The 20,491-nt window shown below is 44.9% G+C and overlaps 1 protein-coding gene across 8 annotated transcripts in view; it reads left to right on the top strand.

The window, feature by feature from the left end:
• Window positions 1-19,461, top strand: part of LOC106586179 (bromodomain adjacent to zinc finger domain protein 2B) — a 105,532-nt gene extending 86,071 nt beyond the window's left edge. For 3 of the 8 annotated variants that reach the window (XM_082968899.1, XM_014173137.3, XM_082968896.1), the window contains 20 exons: window positions 807-872; window positions 1,362-1,406; window positions 1,668-1,694; window positions 2,831-2,896; window positions 3,183-3,323; window positions 3,983-4,237; window positions 5,136-5,371; window positions 6,073-6,147; window positions 6,449-6,692; window positions 6,897-6,959; window positions 7,068-7,212; window positions 7,433-8,157; window positions 8,519-8,771; window positions 8,940-9,095; window positions 9,808-9,968; window positions 10,115-10,323; window positions 15,959-16,094; window positions 16,900-17,222; window positions 17,781-17,924; window positions 18,039-19,461. In XM_082968899.1, coding sequence (XP_082825025.1) covers window positions 807-872; window positions 1,362-1,406; window positions 1,668-1,694; window positions 2,831-2,896; window positions 3,183-3,323; window positions 3,983-4,237; window positions 5,136-5,371; window positions 6,073-6,147; window positions 6,449-6,692; window positions 6,897-6,959; window positions 7,068-7,212; window positions 7,433-8,157; window positions 8,519-8,771; window positions 8,940-9,095; window positions 9,808-9,968; window positions 10,115-10,323; window positions 15,959-16,094; window positions 16,900-17,222; window positions 17,781-17,924; window positions 18,039-18,195 — 3,627 coding nt within the window. In that variant the 3' untranslated portion in view covers window positions 18,196-19,461. The remainder of the gene's footprint in view (window positions 1-806; window positions 873-1,361; window positions 1,407-1,667; window positions 1,695-2,830; window positions 2,897-3,182; window positions 3,324-3,982; window positions 4,238-5,135; window positions 5,372-6,072; window positions 6,148-6,448; window positions 6,693-6,896; window positions 6,960-7,067; window positions 7,213-7,432; window positions 8,158-8,518; window positions 8,772-8,939; window positions 9,096-9,807; window positions 9,969-10,114; window positions 10,324-15,958; window positions 16,095-16,899; window positions 17,223-17,780; window positions 17,925-18,038) is intronic. The other 5 variants (XM_082968898.1, XM_082968897.1, XM_082968901.1 and 2 more) reach the window with 5 other exon arrangements.
• The last annotated feature ends 1,030 nt before the right edge of the window (window positions 19,462-20,491 follow it).

The raw sequence follows: 20,491 nt of genomic DNA, 5'->3' as shown, positions 1-20,491 counted from the left end.
ACTACAAGTGACTAATGCTTAATTGGTTTTTCACAAAGTGCCATTGAATATTCAAATCTCCTCAGGCCGTGATGGGATTCGACACAAAATACCATCTCTCAGACAATAGTCGCTAACAGTTTAGCACAAGGAGGTGAAACAGCTATTTTCCATGCACAGCGCTAATAGAAGCTCCGAAGTGTTTTAGCTTTACTAAATCAAATTTCAGTTGACATGGTTGGCAAGCTGCTCTTAACAGGATTCCTCTATGCTTGTAATTAGATATTGAAATGTGTCTTAATTTATTCCGACTGGCTACTGGTATTTTGTAAGAACTACAACTAGTTTGTCTTTTTAGTGTTAACGTGAGGAAATAATTATCTCACTGCACAAGATTGCAATATTTCACGCTTGACATTGCCAGTAAGTCCCTGCTGCAAGTGGGACTAGTCTCATTCGATATTATCCTCTCTGCTCTAAATTGAACAGTTCTATGTTGCACATGTGGCTATTTCATTGTGTGTTTAGTGTTAGTGTAGTCACTAGAACCAAAATATGTATTTTGCCCTGCATGTTTATTTGTGAAAATTGTCTTGATTTTAGTTAATCAAACAATGTTAGCCCTCCCACATGACAGAAATTCATGATTTGCTTCTAGTAGGAACTAGTGATAAAAGCCTAATCTTACACAAGCATAAATGGATTTGTCTGTGTATTTGGCGGTACTGGTACCGGCATGTAGTACTGTACATGTGCTGTTGAATGAAGTGTTGACTCTCTCAAGGTTGTTCTGTTGCATGACCTGTAGACCTGTTTTGCATGCACAGACTAAAAGGAAAAAGAAGGAAGAAGCGGCAAATGCCAAAATAATGGAGGCTGAAAAACGAATCAAGGTTAGTTTAGATGTCCTGTTAAAATAATCAACCATTAATTTGTGGCCCACTCCACCTCCCACTGTTGCCTCAAGTCATACAACCCCTCTCCTGTCCATTCCCAATCTCCTCCTTGCACCTCATTGCCTCATTTAGGTGAATGTAAAGCAACGCTCATTGCTCCAAGGGACTGCTTCTCCGTGTTTAGGAAAATCTCCTTGCCACCCAGAGCAAACCTTTTCCATGTTAATCAGTGTCATAAAGGACATTGCATTCTGTCTCTGCCTCCTGCACGTCTCAAAAAAACCCAACTATGGCATTTCCATTTCACATTAGTTCCAACATGCCCGGGCTCTTTGCCTGTCTGTCAATCAGATTAGTGAGGGATTTGAACTTCCTGTGGAATGAAGTAGAGAAACCTTATCCGTTTGTGTTGGCTGCTTTTTTTAGGTGATGGAAATGAGGGGTGTGTTTGGATTGTAATGTCGTTTTATCTTTTTCCCCTTAAAGGAGAAAGAGATGAGGAGGCAACAAGCAGTCATTTTGAAACACCAGGTAGGTATCGCTCTCCTGCACCACATGATGCCCAAAGCCCATTTTCACTTTCAATTCTACTACTACAATCTTTTTGGAAGAAGGGTTCTTTTTGATATAGTACTTGACAATTCCCTGTCCAAATCTCTGTCGCTTTGTTAATTTCAGTTTTGATGACCCTAGCTTGTCACCTGTCTTGGGGTGGGGGGGTTCTTATATGAACTTAGTTTTTATGAGCCTGTGATTTCTGTTCCGTAATACTTTGCCAACTCTTTCTCCCAGGAGTTGGAGAGGCATAGACTAGATATGGTATGGGTATGTTTATTTTTGCACATCTAACACCGCATCGTGATATTGGTTGTGATATGGTTGTCATAGCAATTCATAAAGTGTAGCTCTGGCTGCCGTCATACTACATTCTTCTGCATGGCTTTCGAGCAAAGTGCATTGCGTACGCACGTCTTGCTCTATTTGTTCTTGTACAAGACAAAATGGTCAAGGACTTCTTGACTCGTTCAGATTCCATTTAAGGGGAGCAATGCACACTATCATGGTCCTAAAGACGTGACCCTCCATTGCCTTGTTTTTGTTGTCGAGTGAATGGAAGTGCTTGACATCCAGGTGTTAAAAGTCAATGTAGAGTATTGCTGCACTTGTCCATTTTACCACCTGACGAATCAGACCCGTCCATCGCCGGCTTTTCCCCTGCTTGTTGACATCGTTTAAATCGCCGACCTCACGGAGAAATGTTCATTCATCGTTTCGTTGTCGTGTTTCTTGTTCCATATTTCAGATTTGATTTCTGTTGTTGTACCCAAACCTACTTGCCATAAGTTACAATAGGCTAAAGACAGGAAATGATAGCATTGCTTTAAACCCATGCCATACTGAATATAGGACTGCTCTCAGTACGCGCCTAAGATAAATTCCTTACTACAAGGCCTCAATCTCCAATTGAATCCATGAATGTATTTGTGAGAGGTAACTTGCTTTCTGTAGTATAATCTTATTTGCATTCTGATGTAAGAAGTTATTTTGCTTTGCTTTTCACCAGTGAATAAAGAATGAAAAACTGGAGCAGCTTTTAGAGTAACTTTCTAACACAGCATAGTATGACGACGTCTGTTTAATTCTTAGATGCACTTGTACAAGTAGCACTTCAGTTTGCCTATTGCCAGTATACAGACGCATTCAAGCCGACTCTAACTTCAAGCTTACACTTTGTGTTGACACCGCCCTCATACCTGTTGCTTTGCCCTTTTTTTAGATTGTTGGTTGTCGTCATTTTATTAACCTCTGAACTTCCGCTATAATGTTCACAACGATGGCCAGACTTCTGTTTGTTTGTCCTACTATACTGTACGTGTCATAGTAAGCTGTTGTGTTTGTCGTCTAATATGAAGTGGCCTGTCTGTGTTGAGCTGCGGTTGTGTGTGCTCTGTCAGGAGAGGGAGAGGCGGAGGCAGCACATGATGCTGACGAAGGCCATGGACGCCCGTAAGAAAGCAGAGGTGCGTGATTCACAACTCGACCACTTCTCCTTGAAACTGTTACTGCAGGCTTCTGGCTATTGCCTCCTCTCCTCAGTTCTTCCTCCCCCTCCTTTTTGTAAAACTATATGGAGTGTGAATGAAAGAGGGAATCGGGCCCCAAGCAATTTTCGGTGAAAGTGCAGCAATTTATAAGCAAGGAAGGCCTAGTGTTGGCCTGAATTGTAATGACATAATCCTTAACACGATTGTCTGCAACGGTGCCGATAGCATGCACTGTTAACTTGGTCTGTAATTTGGACCTTAGGAGCGGGAGCGCTTAAAGCAGGAGAAGAAGGATGAGAAACGGTTAAACAAGGAGCGGAAATTGGAGCTTAGAAGACTGGAACTGGAAATTGCCAAGGAGCTGAAGAAGCCAAATGAAGACATGTGCTTAGCAGATCACAAGGTATACTATTCATAGGAGCTTCTAGTGGAAATTCTAAAGGGAGGGATATGAGCCTTCTATGGCTATGAGTGTGCCATTGGTCATAGATTAGTTCTCCAACTGAAAAGGAGACGTGGGCCGCGTTTTCATTAGACGTTCTCTTAGATATCAAACCAAGAAAATCGTTAATACTGGCCACATTTAATCGCTCATCAGTTTCTATGCCTATTACCCATTTTAATGAATATGACGATAGTGTTTTTAAATGACACCGGTGCTTTATTTGTCTAGTGATAACATCTTCCATATTGGAATGCATGAAAGTGAAGTAAACACAGGTACACGTTTTAATAGTGCCATCAAGTGGCTGCCCCTAACACAACACTGACCAGGGGATTTCTGAAAGCTGCTTTCTCATGATTTCCACCAGACAGGGCATTGAGCCCCTGGATAACAAGTTCACACATCCCATCAACCCCGTCTCCATACGGCTCTCACTAAACCTCACTCCATACAGGTCAAGCTCTGTTTGCCCTACTTGAATCTGCAGCTACAGAAGCTATCTCTCCACATTTTGCTCTTACACTGCGTTAAGAACCTTGAAATTATAACAAGTGCACAGCACACTACTGTAATTACATGACTGAATGTAACTGAATGTGTCCTCTCTCCGTTCCCAGCCTCTCCCGGAGTTATCCCGTATTCCCGGCCTGGTTCTACCAGGAAGCAGCTTCTCTGACTGCCTGATGGTGATGCAATTCCTGCGGAGCTTTGGGAAGGTGCTGGGCTTCGACGTGGACGCCCACATACCCAACCTGAGCGTGCTGCAGGAGGGCCTGCTCAACCTGGGAGACAGCATGGGACAGGTCCAGGACCTGCTGGTGCGCATGCTCTCTGCTGTGGTGTGTGACCCCGGACTGCCCCCAGGACACCGGGTGAGGGACTTTACTCTTTAGAACTCAACACACGCACTCATCGCACATTCATAAATACTAAAAGGCATACGTACAATCTGATGAATGCTTGAAAAGCCACGTATATTAGCACTTTCCCACATGCTCACACACCCATGCTATCAGCAGTCGTACAGTATATTCTGATCTGCCTTCATAGACTGTACTGTACGCGCTATCCACAGCTTAGAGGGCTGCACCCGCGGCACTGCAGAGCTAAAGACGAGATTCCCCTACTGTAATCAGAACACATAAGTGGGGCGTTATCAATATCTCTGGCTCTGCGAGGCTAAATGAATGGGCTTATCTGTTTTTGGTTGGTATCGGTGTTTATAGCTCTTAATACAGCTTCCACAGTTATACCCCCACATTTTTCCTAATTCATCAGTATTTTCTCTCCATGCTAATCTAAAGGGCTTAGTCACGCTTTCATGTGGCTTTCCATTATTCCTTCAAGGATCCCAGATGACTGTCGCCTATTATGGAGCCTCAGTCGACGTCGAGGGAAAATGTATCCCTGAAAAGAGAAGAATGTAGTCCCCTCTAACTGTCCTCGTCTGTGCCGTAGGCTGGACTGCATTATGCCCCTAAAGGCAGCGGTTCGATCCCCCGTTCCACCACTCACTTTCTCTCCTGTATCCCTCTACATATCTTTTGCAAACCTGTCAATAAAACGTGAAAAAGATATGGGTCACATTTCATTTGGACAGTCGCGTATAGATGGTCATAAGATCAACCAACAGTTTGTTGATAAGCAACTGCTTGCAAAGGTTAGGTTTAGTAGACAGTTAGTTGAAGCGTCGTTGACAGTTATTGAACATCTACTTGAGACCCTTCAAATAAAGTGTTTACCGATATATGTCCCTCTCCGCCGCGCCAGACCAAGACGGCCCTGGGGGACCACGTGAGTAATGTGGTCATCAACCGGGATAACGTGTCGGAGGTGCTGCGGGTCTACATGGAGGCTCACTGTGGGGGGACGGAGCTGCAGACTGATCTGGGGGAGGTCACGGCCAGTCTCAAGACCAAGGCTTTCCAGGCCCACACAGCCACACAGAAGGCTTCGGTCCTGGCCTTCCTGGTCAACGAGCTGTCCTGCAGTAAGAGTGTGGTCAGGTAAGAGAGGACACTGAACTCTTAGCCACAGCAGTCTGGTCTGCTATCTAGATCACAGCACTGATACGGTCTGTTATTTAGACAAACGATGTCAAGGTAAGTGCTTTAGGCTTGCATGTGGGAAACTACTTTGTTGATATTTGATGTTCAGTGTCCAATCAAAAAATGATTACGGGGCTCTATTCAACCTGTAAAGCTATAGAAATATAGAAAAGTAAAGGTCATTTCCGACTGAGCCGACATATGCAGCATTTACCGCGAAATGCAGTCTCCACTAACGCGGGAAACTTTGCCTTTTGAATTTCAATCACGCAATGTGGATTGACTGGAGCCCAACGTTATTCTGAGCACAGATTCTTTTAGCGGACTGACGCCTGCGTCACTCATCTTTGAGCATGAAGCGGGTTTTGCTGGACATAGTACTGTTTTATTCATTGAGACTTGCATTTTTTTTTTTTAATGTTCTACCTCTGTCAAGAGTTGTGTTGTCATAGAGCGTTTCATTGGGTTGCGTCAAACCTGAAACCTTTTTCAAGTCACTGCCTGTACCTGAGGTAGATTAGGTGATACAACTGGCAATGCTTGAAAATACAATCCTGTTGCTCAAGTAAAATTGTGCCACTAAAGCCTTACTTCCCCTTTTTTGGCATTGATTAACAAAGCCGACCTATCTAAAATTGGTGCTTTGTGCTTCTTTGCAGCGAGATCGACAAGAACATTGATCACATGACCAACCTGCGACGGGACAAGTGGGTCATCGAGGGCACGCTTCGCAAGTGAGCACCCGAGTCATCTCAAGGAGCACTCAGGAGAAGACTGCGTGACATACATTAACATTAACAGACCTGTATTACCAAATGGGTGTCCAGTGAAAAATGATGGATATCAGAACAGAATTTGCTGTTGTCCCTCCTCTATTTCTTTTGTATTGTGACAGACTTGTTTGAAGTTATACTTCGAATAAATGTGAATTTGATTTGATTGTTTAGGCTTTTTAAAGGTTTTTATATAGTATGATACTAAAGCTAAGGAAAACATTTGCCACTCTTATCCTCCTTGCTGGTTCTCTTGTTCCAGGCTGAGGACCAGCCACGCCAAGAAGACTGGGAAGAGAGACAGCGGTGTGGGGGGAGAGGAGACCCAGTCCCTGGGTACACCCACCCCCGGACAGAAACGCAAGAGGAAAGGAGGGGACAGCGAGGAGGACGAGGATGATGACGAGGACAGCGAGGATCAGGGGGATGAAGACGACGACGAGGAAGAGGAGGAGGATGAGGAGAGAGGGAAGAAAGGGAAGAAAGTGGAAACCTGTGAGGATGAGGTCAGTGAGGAAATTGTCACCTTTCCACATGATCTATCCACTGAACCAAATGACAATGGAGTTGTCCCAAGTGGCACCCTATTCACTGTATTACACTACATAGTGAATAGGGTGCCATTTGGGACATAGCCTCAGTCATTGTTTGTCTATTGTAAATGTCAGCCTCTCCTCTGGTGTCAAATGAATGTGATCTTTCCCATCCAGGATGATGGGGACCAGACATCCAGTGTAGAGGAGCTGGAGAAACAGATCGACAAATTAACCAAGGTTGATACCCAATGGGATCAAAGGGAGTTTTTAATTTTTTTTTATGAGGGTCAGTTTCCGGGCAGAAAAGACCTCGGCCTTGATACCATTTGTGTTTTCTCTCTCTAGCAACAGAGTCAGATCAGACGGAAGCTGTTTGAGTCGTCCCACTCGTTGCGCTCCATGATGTTCGGCCAGGACCGCTACAAGCGCCGTTATTGGGTGCTGCCACAGTGTGGGGGCGTCTTTGTGGAGGGTATGGAGAGTGGCGAAGGTGAGACTTAAAACACTGACATGACATACGGGCACCACACTTGTTGCTACTTACTTTATCAACTCACTATTGGGATAATATAGTTCATTTGGATAACCCAATTCAGCTTCTTCTCCTAGTGACATGGCTTCAGATCAGTAAGGTCTTTATATTATATATGTGAGTTTGGGTAATTTGCTTTCTAGAACAATGTGGTTAATAATATTACTATCTTTTCCAGGAGCAGAGGAGCTGGAAAAGGAGAGAGGGAGACTGAGGAGCACAGAGCTGGTCCAGGTGAAGGAGGAGGTGGAAAGGAGGCCGCAGGAGGTGGAGGGGAGGCTAGGGGCGTCCACCCTGGAGGGTAGCTGTAACAAGAACACCGCCACACCAGACAAGCACACCCTCAACCTCTTCCTCCAGAAGCCCGGCTCCTTCTCCAAACTCAGCAAACTCCTGGAGGTGGCCAAGATGTCCCCGGACTCAGACAACCACCCTCACAGTCTGAGCTGTAGTCTAGCCAAAGTCCCCACCACAGTAGCCTCCCCTATCCGCCCCACCATTCAGACTACACTACACAGCAACCCCTCTGCATCTCCCTCTCCGCTGTGTCCAGAGGTGAAAGCGGAGCCTTCCACAGCCCTCAGCCCGCTCTACCTCAGTAGCGGCCCAGGGAAGATGTCCTCCAGCCCCCAGCAGCAGCAGCTCCAGCCCAATGATCAGCTCTTCAGGGTGCTAACGGAGAAAAACTGCCACTGGTTCAGCCTGCTGCCCCGCTCCCCGTGTGACGAGTCGTCCGTCACCACCAGCTCCACCACCACCCCCCCGGCCTCCTCCCCCTATTCCTCCTCAACCACCAGGCCCAAGTCCCCCTCCTCCCTGTCTTCTAATTCCCTAGCCTCCACCTCAGCCAGCCCCAGCAATCCCACCACTGGGATCAATAACTTCCCTTTTTCAGCTCTCCAGGTAGGTCCCCTGCACCATATCTCCATCTCTGATCCTCTAGGATTATTGTTAACATGGTGTAAGCATATTGCTACTGACCGGCATACCAGGCAGGCTTTTGATGTTGTCCCATAAGTGCTGTACTGAAGCTGATTTCCCGGACACACGTGAATCCCTGTCCTGGACTAGGTGTAATCTGTCTCTAGGAACCCACCCCCTTATGTTCATGTCTGATTTGTTATTCTTTAGCCGTGTTCCTTTTATCATAGCTTTATCTATAGATGCCATTTGTGCTAGTTGTCAGTGAACCAAGTTCTGCTACGTAACGTTCACACTCCTCACCACTGCCTGTGCATTTCTCTGGTTCATGAACTCCTCCAAGCAGGTGAAGTCTGGCGTCCATATGATAGGTCTGCCATTCTGTGGATGGCCCGGTGGCATGATGATCCCCACCCTGCCCTTCTCTGCCAGTCCACTGCCCCCCTCCACGCTGGCGGCTGCCTACCACCATGGGGAGGGTAACGGCAACCCCTTCCTGGCAGTGCCCCCTGGAGCGAAGCCCCCCTCTGCCCTGTCCCCCGTGGTGGAGGTGGCCAAGACCCAGGACTACCCCGACCCACTGCCCATTCCAGAGGGTAAGCATGGCACACTGCCACCCGCTGATAGGAAAGATGGGAGATGACACAGCACATTCAAGCAGTGTGGAGGATTTTAAGTGGCTGCCAAGAATTTCCACTTTTCATTATGTGATGTCATGGATTTTATTTACAGAAGTCTTAATAACTTAGGTGTGTGTGTTGTAGAGATGCTGTCAGGCTGGTGGAGAGTGGCAGACATGGAGGAGTTGAGGAGCTTGGTCAAGGCCTTGCACAACAGAGGTATCAGAGAGAGAGCCCTGCAGAAACAGATCCAGAAACACATGGAGTACATTGCACAGGCCTGTGCCAAAAACAGAGATGGTGAGTGGTTTAGACTAGGGTTAACACATATACAATTCTCAAATTACACACTATTCCTTATAAAGTGCACTACTTTTGACCAGGGCCCATAGGGAATAGGGTAATACAGTAGTGCACTATTAAAGGGAATAGAGTGCCATTTCAAATGAGTCCTTATAGATGTCCAAAGTATCTGGTGACTCTTTAAATCTGACCTTTAATAATGTGGTAGCATGCATGACCTCGGTTTTAAAATGACACTGAAATGTCAACCCACTGCAGGGGGAGAGTGGATGCATCATTCAGAGCTAACATGGTCTTTACCACCATTCCTTAGGCTCATAATCACTTACAGCATGTTGGTGCGATTGAATGAGGCTGTCTTACAGCTTTGAATTCTGTAACTTTGATGCCAAATATATTCTAAACTGAAGATTGTCTGCATGCATGAGGTTACAATGGCTCATCTCTACAGAGCTAGGCAGGGGAGCCCGCCGTCCCAATACAAATGGCAGGGGAAACACTGCATCCCTATATTAGAAAATATCCTTCCCAAACTTCACAGTACATACTAAGATACAATAACTGTAGTAAACTTGGTTTTAGAAAACAACGTGTTTTTTTTGGGGGGGGGTCCTGAGTTTATCCCTATTGACCTGGCTCCCTCTCTCTCTCATTCTCCTTCTCTCTCTCCCCCTTTCTTTCTTTTCTTTCCCTCCCTCTCTCGCTTCAGCGGCGGTGATAGACGAGTCCAAGCTGGTGGAGAACGGGGTGAGCGAGGAGACAGTGGAGAGCTGGTGTGTGGAGGAGCAGGCCATGGAGATGGACATCGCTGTTCTGCAGCAGGTGGAGGAGCTGGAGAGGAAGGTCACTTCGGCCAGCCTGCAGGTTAAGGTACAGTACATCCTTTTATAGCACTCTATCCATGTGGTATGTAGTGGAGAAGGAATCTATCTGCAATGGGGAAAGACGACGCTGAATACAGTGTTCCTTCCGCATGTACACACAAACGACTGTTTTGTCTTCCTATTTCCTCCCAGGGTTGGATGTATCCGGAGCCCCAGTCAGAGAGAGAGGACCTGGTCTACCATGAACACAAGCCCTTCACTAAGCTGCTTCTAGCAGGAGAGGAGCAGCTTGCAGGGGAGGAGGCGGCCAATGGCGGTTGCAGCCTGGTGCGGCGCGTCAACAACCCCCTAGATATCGCTGTAACACGGCTAGCCGAGCTGGAGAGGAACATCGAGCGAAGGTACCTGAAGAGCCCCTTAAGTACCACCATTCAGGTCAAACTGGATAATGTGATGGGTACATTCACTGTCCCTGCTCCCACACCATCTAGTAGTGTTGATGGTGAAGGGTAGGGTCATCCAGATTCCCATTTCAACACTTCTTTGGGCTTTCTTCTGCTTCACTGGGGCCTATTTCAGTGTCTTGGTTGTCTGTTTCTCTCTCCCTCCTCTCTTTTTGCTGCTGTGTGCGTTGTGGTTTTTCTTTGTGAAGTCCCTTAATGTAAGTGATTGTATCTCTCTTTGGAAGCCGGCCTGTACTGTAGCTCTGCATGCTGCATCACACTGGTAACCGTGGTTCTATGTCAACTCATTGACTTACCACGGCAGCCTGAATGTATCTATAAGTGACATTGTTACCGACAAGGATACACCATGACATTTGAAAGACTTTTGCATGTCGTTTTTATAACTAAATGTTGAGCTACGGCTGCGCATTTAGCCCTACAGTCTGACCTGAGATTCTAGAAAGAGCTTGTAGAAATCAGGACAGCGATTACTCACCTCGTATTGAAAGACGATTTTTTTTCTTTAACGAGTCGGACGAGAGGGACACCCGACAAGGCCCTCATCCCCGTCATTTGCAGGGGAAAGAGACGGAGATATCGAGGACGAAGGTTTGGGGTGCCTTGTAAGGATCCGGCGGTGAGTGGGTAATTTACCTTTACCACCGGTCCTATTAGCCAATTTACAATCATTGGATTATAAAATAGACGAGCTACAACCACGTATATCCTACCAACGGAACATTAAAAACTGTAATATCTTATGTCATCTATATTCTTCGTAGCTGTCTATTTACCACCACAAACCGATGCTGGCACTAAGACCACAATCAATGAGCTGCATAGGGCCATAAACAAACAGGAAAACGCTCATCCAGAGGCGACGCTCCTAGTGGCCGGGGACTTTAATGCAGGGAAACTTAAATCCGTTTTAACTCATTTCTACCAGCATGTCACGTGCAACCAGAGGAAAAAAAACTATAGACCACATTTACTCCACACACAGAGACATACAAAGCACGCCCTTGCCCTCCATTTGGCAAATCTGACCATAATTATATCCTCCTGATTCCTGCTTACAAGCAAAAACTAAAGCAGGAAGCATCAGTGACTCGGTCAATTTAAAAAAGTGGTCAGATGAAGCAGATGCTAAGCTACAGGACTGTTTTGCTAGCATAGACTGGAATATGTTCCAGGATTCTTCCGAGTACACCACATCAGTCACTGGCTTTATCAATAAGTGCATCAATGAAGACGTCCCCACAGTGACTCTACGTACATACAAAAAACCAGAAGCCATGGATTACAGGCAACATCCTCACTGAGCTAAAGGGTAGAGCTGCCGCCTTCAAGGAGCGGGACTCTAACCCATAAGCTTATAAGAAATCCCACGATGCCCTCCAACGAACCATCAAATAGGCAAAGCGTCAATACAGGACTAATATCGACTCGTACTACACCGGCTCCGACGCTCGTCGGATGTGCAAACTATTAGACTACAAAGGTAAGAACAGCCGCGAGCCCAATGACTCGAGCCTACCAGACGAGCTAAATTACTTCTATGCTCGCTTCGAGGCAAGTAACATTGAAACATGCATGACATTTTCAACCTCTCCCTATCAGAGTCTGTAATACCAACATGTTTCAAGCATACCACCATAGTCCCTGTGCCCAAGAACACTAAGGTAACCTGCCTAAATGACTACCGACCCGTAGCACTCACGTCTGTAGCCATGAAGTGCTTTGAAAGGCTGGTCATTGCCCACATCAACACCATTATCCCAGAAACCTTAGACCCACTCCAATTTGCATACCACCCCAACAGATCCACAGATGATGCAATCTTTATTGCACTCCACAATGCCCTTTCCCACCTGGACGAAAGGAACACCTACAGTGGGGGGGGGAAAGTATTTGATCCCCTGCTGATTTTGTACGTTTGCCCACTGACAAAGAAATGATCAGTCTATAATTTTAATGGTAGGTTTATTTGAACAGTGAGAGACAGAATAACAACAACAAAATACAGAAAAACGCATGTCAAGAATGTTATAAAATTATTTGCATTTTAAAGAAGGAAATAAGTATTTGACCCCTCTGCAAAACAAGACTTAGTACTTGGTGGCAAAACCCTTGTTGGCAATCAGAGGTAAGACGTTTCTTGTAGTTGGCCACCAGGTTTGCACACATCTCAGGAGGGATTTTGTCCCACTCCTCTTTGCAGATCTTCTCCAAGTCATTAAGGTTTCGAGGCTGACGTTTGGCAACTCGAACCTTCAGCTCCCTCCACAGATTTTCTATGGGATTAAGGTCTGGAGACTGGCTAGGCCACTCCAGGACCTTTAATGTGCTTCTTCTTGAGCCACTCCTTTGTTGCCTTGGCCGTGTGTTTTGGGTCATTGTCATGCTGGAATACCCATCCACGACCCATTTTCAATGCCCTGGCTGAGGGAAGGAGGTTCTCACCCAAGATTTGACAGTACATGGCCCCGTCAAATGATGCGGTGAAGTTGTCTTGTCCCCTTAGAAGAAAAACACCCCCAAAGCATAATGTTTCCACCTCCATGTTTGACGGTGGAGATGGTGTTCTTGGGGTCATAGGCAGCATTCCTCCTCCAAACACGGCGAGTTGAGTTGATGCCAAAGAGCTCCATTTTGGTCTCATCTGACCACAACACTTTCACCCAGTTGTCCTCTGAATCATTCAGATGTTCATTGGCAAACTTCAGACGGGCATGTATATGTATTGTTGAGCAGGGGGACCCTGTGGGCGCTGCAGGATTTCAGTCCTTCACGGCGTAGTGTGTTACCAATTGTTTTCTTGGTGACTATGGTCCCAGCTGCCTTGAGATCATTGACAAGATCCTCCCGTGTAGTTCTGGGCTGATTCCTCACCGTTCTCATGATCATTGCAACCCCACGAGGTGAGATCTTGCATGGAGCCCCAGGCCGAGGGATATTGACGTTCTTTTGTGTTTCTTCCATTTGCGAATAATCGCACCAACTGTTGTCACCTTCTCACCAAGCTGCTTGGCGATGGTCTTGTAGCCCATTCCAGCCTTGTTTAGGTCTACAATCTTGTCCCTGACATTCTTGGAGAGCTCTTTGGTCTTGGCCATGTTGGAGAGTTTGGAATCTGATTGATTGATTCTGTGGACAGGTGTCTTTTATACAGGTAACAAGCTGAGATTAGGAGCACTCCCTTTAAGAGCGTGCTCCTAATCTCAGCTCGTTATCTGTATAAAAGACACCTGGGAGCCAGAAATCTTTCTGATTGAGAGGGGGTCAAATACTTATTTCCCTCATTAAAATGCAAATCAATTTATAACATTTTTGACATGTGTTTTTCTGGATATTTTTGTTATTCTGTTTCTGACTGTTCAAATAAACATACCATTAAAATTATAGACTGATCATTTCTTTGTCAGTGGGCAAACGTACAAAATCAGCAGGGGATCAAATACTTTTTTCCCCCACAGTATGTGAGAATGCTATTCATTGACTACAGCTCAGTGTTCAACACCATAGTGCCCTCAAAGCTCATCACTAAGCTAAGAATCCTGGGACTAAACACCTCCCTCTGCACCTGGATCCTGGACTTCCTGATGGACCACCCCAAGGTGGTAAGGGTAGGTAACAACACATCCGCCATGCTGATCCTCAACACAGGGGCCCCTCAGGGGTGCGTGCTCAGTCTCCTCCTGTACTCCCTGTTCACTCAAGACTGCATGGCCAGGCACGACTCCAACACCATCATTAAGTTTGCTGATGACACAAAAGTGGTAGGCCTGATCACCGACAACGATGAGACCGCCTATAGGGAGGAGGTCAGAGTACTGGCTGTGTGGTGCCAGTACAACAACCTCTCCCTCAACGTGATCAAGACAAAGGAGATGATTGTGGGCTACAGGAAAAGGACAGAGCACACCCCCATTCTCATCGACGGGGCTGTAGTGAAGCAGGTTGAGAGCTTCAAGTTCCTTAGTGTCCACATCACCAACAAACTAACATGGTCCAAGCACACCAAGACAGTCGTGTAGAGGGCACGACAACACCTATTCCCCCTCAGGAGACTGAAAAGATTTGGCATGGGTCCTCAGATCCTCAAAAGGTTCTACAGCTGCACTATCAAGAGCATCTTGACTGGTTGCATCCCTGCCTGGTATGGCAACTGCTCGGCCTCCGACCGCAAGGCGCTACAGAGGGTAGTGCGTACGGCCCAGTACATCACTGGGGCCAAGCTTCCTGCCATCCAGGATCTCTATACCAGGCGGTGTCAGAGGAAGGCCCTAAAAATTGCCAAAGACTCCAGCCACCCTAGTCATAGACTGTTCTCTCTGCTACCCCACGGCAAGCGGTACCGGAGCACCAAGTCTAAGTCCAAAAGGCTTCTCAACAGCTTCTACCCCCAAGCCATAAGACTCTTGAACAGCTAATAAAGTGGCTCCCCAGACTATTTGCATTGCCCCCCCCCCCCCCCCCCTTATATGCTGCAGCTATTCTCTGTTTATTATCTATGCACAGTCACTTTAACTCTACCTACATGTACATATTACCTCAATTACCTCGACTAACCGGTGCCCCCGCACATTGACTCTGTACCGGTACCCTCTGTATATAGCCTCACTATTGTTATTTTACTGCTGCTCTTTAATTATTTGTTACCTTTATTTCTTATTTTTTTACTTAACACGTATTTTTCTTAACTGCATTGTTGGATAAGGGCTTATAAGTAAGCATTTCACTGTTGAAAATAAAATTTGATTTCACATCGGTATGCTGTTTTCCCCACTTCAAATAGCAATTATAGGCGCACACCTAAGAGTTTCCACAAGACCTGACACAAATCAATGAAAAACACTCACCAGAAAACTTTTTTGTAACAGAATCAATTCTATAATGGTGAAAATCAGACTGGTCATTTAGCAGATGCTCTTATCCAGACCGGCTTACATGAGCAATTAGGGTTAAGTGCCTTGCTCAAGGGCAAAATGACAGATTTTAACCTAGTCTGCTCGGGGATTCGAACCAGCGACCTTTCGGTTACTAGCCAATGCTCTGAACCACTTGGCTACCTGTCAACTTGCTTAAGTGGATAACGACTGGAGAAAAGCAGCCGGTCTGCTTTTTACCTCTGCCATGCACATTTGCTTCATTTTGATTGGTCAAGAGTTGAGTGTGTGTGTGTGTGTGTGTGTGTGTGTGTGTGTGTGTGTGTGTGTGTGTGTGTGTGTGTGTGTGTGTGTGTGTGTGTGTGTGTGTGGTGTGTGTGTGTGTGTGTGTGTGTGTAATATATATGTGTATCTATCTATCTAGACTACCTGGATATTTGAACAAATGTCATGATATTATTTGAATTGTGAAATAATGCCAAATGCCCATCCCTACAGTACTATGAAGCATGTCAGTCACCAGGTCTGTGGAGTATTATACAGCATCTCTTAACCATGTCCGCTGTGACCAAAACACTTCCACTCTCGTGGCTTTCTGTGCACTGCTGTTGGCAGTGGGCTTGGCTAATGTTTCTGATTGTTTTATGTGATGTTGTGAGTGGTTGGTTCTCTGATCACGTTGTCTGTCTCCATCTTCTCAGGGGGGAAGAAGAACTGGCCCCAGGCATGAAGGTATGGCGCAAGGCCATGGGTGAGGTCTGCAGCGCCGCCCAACTGTCTCTCTGCATCCAGCAGCTCCAGAAGTCCGTTGCCTGGGAGAGATCCATCATGAAAGTGGTACGAGTTTATTTGAAGTACAGTGCATTCGGAAAGTATTCAGACCCCAAGCTTATGACTCTACAAACTTGTTGGATGCATTTGCTGTTAGTTTTGGTTGTGTTTCAGATTATTTTGTGTCCAATAGAAATGAATGGTAAATAATGTATTGTGTCATTTTGGAGTCACTTTTAGTGTTAATTTTTTTTTAATGTAGATGTGTTTAGAAACATATTCTATTCTTATTTACAATAAAAGTGACTCCAAAATGACACAATACATTATTTACCATTCATTTCTATTGGACACAAAATAATCTGAAACACAACCAAAACAAATGAAAGACAGTCTGCACTTTAACCTCATAGTCATTGTATCATTTCAAATTCAAAGTGCTGGAGTACAGAGCCAAAACAACAAATAATGTGTCACTGTCCCAATACTTCTGGCGCTCACTGTATAAACATATACCGACAACAGACAGACACACACAAATAATGGCATCACCCCTGCCCAGACCCACATGTTCCCACTGCATCTATTTCCAGGACTTGTAAGACTATGCCATATTGCTTTCAAATTGCGCTATTCTGTTTTTCTGTCGCCCACACCTTTTCAATATTTAAATAATAATGCATTTGATTCTTCCACTGTTTTAACAATGATCATTTGATTTCCAGTTGAGGTAAAACATTTTTCAAAATGATTGACGAGCAAAGTATGGTCCAACCCGTTGGGCATCTCACCTCCCCCTCATATTCATTCAATTCAACGATGACAAGTGTGATCCTCGCTAAATGTGAAATGCATATTTTATGTCATTCAGGCAAGTGGTCAATCCCCCAAGAGTAAGAAGCAGCAGCAGAGCCGAGCGGGGGCAGCCGGGCGAGGAGGGAAGAAAACCACCGAGGTAAAACGGAGCAGGAAACCGTCGTCTGTAGCCAGCGGAGAGGTCTCTGAGGACGATGCTGCCAGCACCAGCAGCAGCACGCCAAAAAAAGTGAGTAAAGAGCCCAAAAAGAGGAAGAGCCCAGGAGAGGGGACCCCAGCCACCAAGCAGTCCAAGCAGGACAGTACTCCCGTCTGTGTGAAGAAGGCGAAGACGGCCACATCAGCCAGAGAAAATGAAAAGGATCTGACGTTGTGCAGGTACAGTATGACTGAGGTTGCATCATTAGTATAATACTATATTGACCCAGTATGCGATGTACACTTACACTGGTCCCAGATCTGTTTGTGCACTTGCCGACTCTATTGCTGTCATTGTCAAGCTAAACATGTTTGACATGACAATGAGTGACAGGGAGTTGGCATTACGGCTGTGACGTTACCAGTATCACAATATTTTTTTTCCATGGCAAAAATGAAAACCAGACGCAGACCTAAGTCTTTGGTCCTTTTTAAAAACCTGCTGTATATAAAATATTGGGTTATAGCTTGGAAAATAAATGTGACATAATGATGTTTGTTTCCAACATTAGGGCTGTTTTCCTAAAGAAGGTAAACCGCTTCCTGTTTTGTTTCCTTGCCACGATGCTAATGAGTATCGTGATACTGGTAACGTCCCCGGGCCCAGTTGCCATGGAATCATAAACAGGCTAGTGCTCAGGCTAACATACACTAGCTGCTGTAGTGTGTGATGCATTGCCATGCTGGACTGTAGTTAATCTGAGGTTCTTCGATTTGTTGACTCCTTTTTCTCCATAGGGTGCTACTGGTTGAGCTGGAGGGTCACCAGGATGCCTGGCCCTTCCTTAACCCTGTCAACCCCAAATCTGTCCCTGGCTACAAGAAAGTCATCAGGAAACCCATGGATTTCTACACAATCCGAGAGAAGCTCGTCAACAGCCAGTACGTGCACCATACAATATTAGTATGAAAAATGATCTGCATACAGTGTCTGATACCTATATGATTCTGTCTCATGAATGTCATAATTAAATGTTCATTTGTCTCAATTTACAGGTACTTGAACCTGGAGACGTTTATAATCGACGTTAACTTGGTGTTTGATAACTGTGAAAAGTTTAATGAAGACAATTCGGACATTGGACGAGCCGGACACAACATGAGGAGGTTTTTTGAGAATAGATGGAATGAGCTGTTAAAACAAACCAACTAGGCTAGTTTGAACTACTTTCTCCTCACTATACTGTATGGGACCAGCAGTAACCACAAGCAGAGCAACTGGATTGGTCTAAAGACTCTCCGTCAGCAACCAGGGAAACCTAAATGAATTTACAATTGTAATTCTACACATTCACTTCAGTGATGTACAGTAGAATGCAGTTTTTTTTTTTAAGAGCAGAGAAATGCACCCAAAGGGATTCACACAAAAGGGGTGGGTGTTTTTAAAGTGCAATACCATTTCCTAGAAGAAACCACATCAGAGCTGTAACTGGGAACAAAAACGTTCCAACTAACTGTACTTAGTTTCTTAAAAAAAAAAATCATTAATATTAAAGTGAATGTATTTAATTTAGTTAATTATTTATGAGTGAAAATGGTTCTGTTCCTAAGACGAGGAAGAAAAAAAGCTAAACTGCTTGAACAAAAATCTCACGGATGGGTTTTTTTTTACATAAAACAAAAGCCAAGAGAAAAAAATGAATTGTTTACACTGCTCTGTGCCGCCGGGGTACCACAAGATTCCTGACGGTATTACTGTAACACTGCATTTCAATGTATCTTTACATTGCTCGCTAACTTCACACGGACAGTGAGGCAGCAATGACATCTGTATATACTGTTCATTCATGTTAATATGAAGTATTGTTTGTAATATGTGTACATACAGTATTGTTACAAGAAATCCAATATTGTTTATGCCTTTGATTGTGGTGTTTCATTTCAGTCTAAAGTGATAAATACATGTGTATATTACCTGTAATGTATATCCTCTGCAAACACTGTGGTCTCTTCACTCTGGGTAATGCCTGCCCTCTCAAATGTGTGGGGGGATATTATTTCAATCTTTTGGTTTACATTCCTTCAAAAGGTGTGTGTGTGTGTGTGTGTGTGTGTGTGTGTGTGTACACCAGTATACAAAATGTCAACTCTGGTGGGCCTCGAATTCTGACATTATCATCCTATCGTCAGTATAGAATCCATTGTGATGCACAGTACCTTTCATAAAAGATGTTCTCTCCATTTGCTTTACCACAGACACAAGGACACAGAGCGTTTGTAATAACCACTGTGTTTGAATCTTGCTGTGTCATGGTTTACTGGTGCCATGTACAGCAGTTTCTTTGTACCTGAGTCAGAGTACTTGAAGTTATTTTATTTATGAATATTGTGGGGGAAAAGTCCCTTTTTTTTGTAGGAGCATTATTTTTCACTAGTGTGTGGGGCACGGATCTAATATAAAGGATCTTTTTCAACTCTGTATTTTGCATTCCGTCATATTTCATTTCCATACTACAACTACAAATATTTATGTTGGTAGGATATCTGGGCGAACACCTTCCTAATATTGAGTTGCACCCCTTTTTGCCCTGAGAACAGCCTCAATTCCTCGGGTCATGGACTCTACAAGGTGTCGAAAGCGTTCCACGGGGATGCTGGCCCATGTTGACTCCAATGCTTCCCATACTTGTGGCTGGAGGACCATTCTTGATACACACAGGAAACTATTGAGCGTTAAAAACCCAGCAGCGTTGCAGATCTTGACACACTCACCGGTGAGCCTGGCACCTACTCACATACCCCGTTCACATACACAATCCGTCTTAAAAATCCTTCTTTAACCTGTCTCCTCCTTCATCTACACTGATTGAAGTGGATTTAACAAGTGACATCAATAAGGGATCATAGCTTTCACCTGGATTCACCTGGTCAGTCTGTCATGGAAAGAGCAGGTGTGCCTAATGTTTTGTACACTCAGTGCGAAACATACGCCTGGTATTTAGCAATGTAATTTGAATGTCATTGGATTATTACTAGATTTGTCTAAAGAGTTTATATGAGTGCAGGTGGGCCATTTCGCTTCAGCAAACAAAGGAAAGGAGGGGTGCTCAACAACAATGACAAAAATCATAAAAAGGGCTTCCCAAGAAAAACTTCCAAAAGGACTTATTCGAGGTAGAAAGGATTTGGAGCACTCAACAAAAAATGCAGAGGGATTTTTTTGGGGTCTCTGTCTCCAGAGTCAGAAACCCAATTATCACAAATAACCTATGTTTACTGAAGAAAAATATGAACGCAACATGCAACAATTTGAAAGATTTTACTGAGTTACAATTCATATAAGGAAATCGGTCAATTGAAATCAATTCATTAGGCCTAAATCTATGGACTTCACATGACTGGGAATACAGATATGCATCTGTTGGTCACAGATAAGACAAGGTAGGTGCGTGGATCAGAAAACCAGTCAGTATGTGGTGTGACCGCCATTTGCCTCATACAGCGTGACA

This window comes from Salmo salar, chromosome 25 (genome assembly GCF_965601325.2).
Source record: "Salmo salar chromosome 25, fSalSal1, whole genome shotgun sequence".
Taxonomy (NCBI): Eukaryota; Metazoa; Chordata; class Actinopteri; order Salmoniformes; family Salmonidae; genus Salmo; species Salmo salar.
The sequence above is the reverse complement of the archived record's forward strand: the minus strand, read 5'-3'. Positions and strand labels throughout refer to the sequence as shown.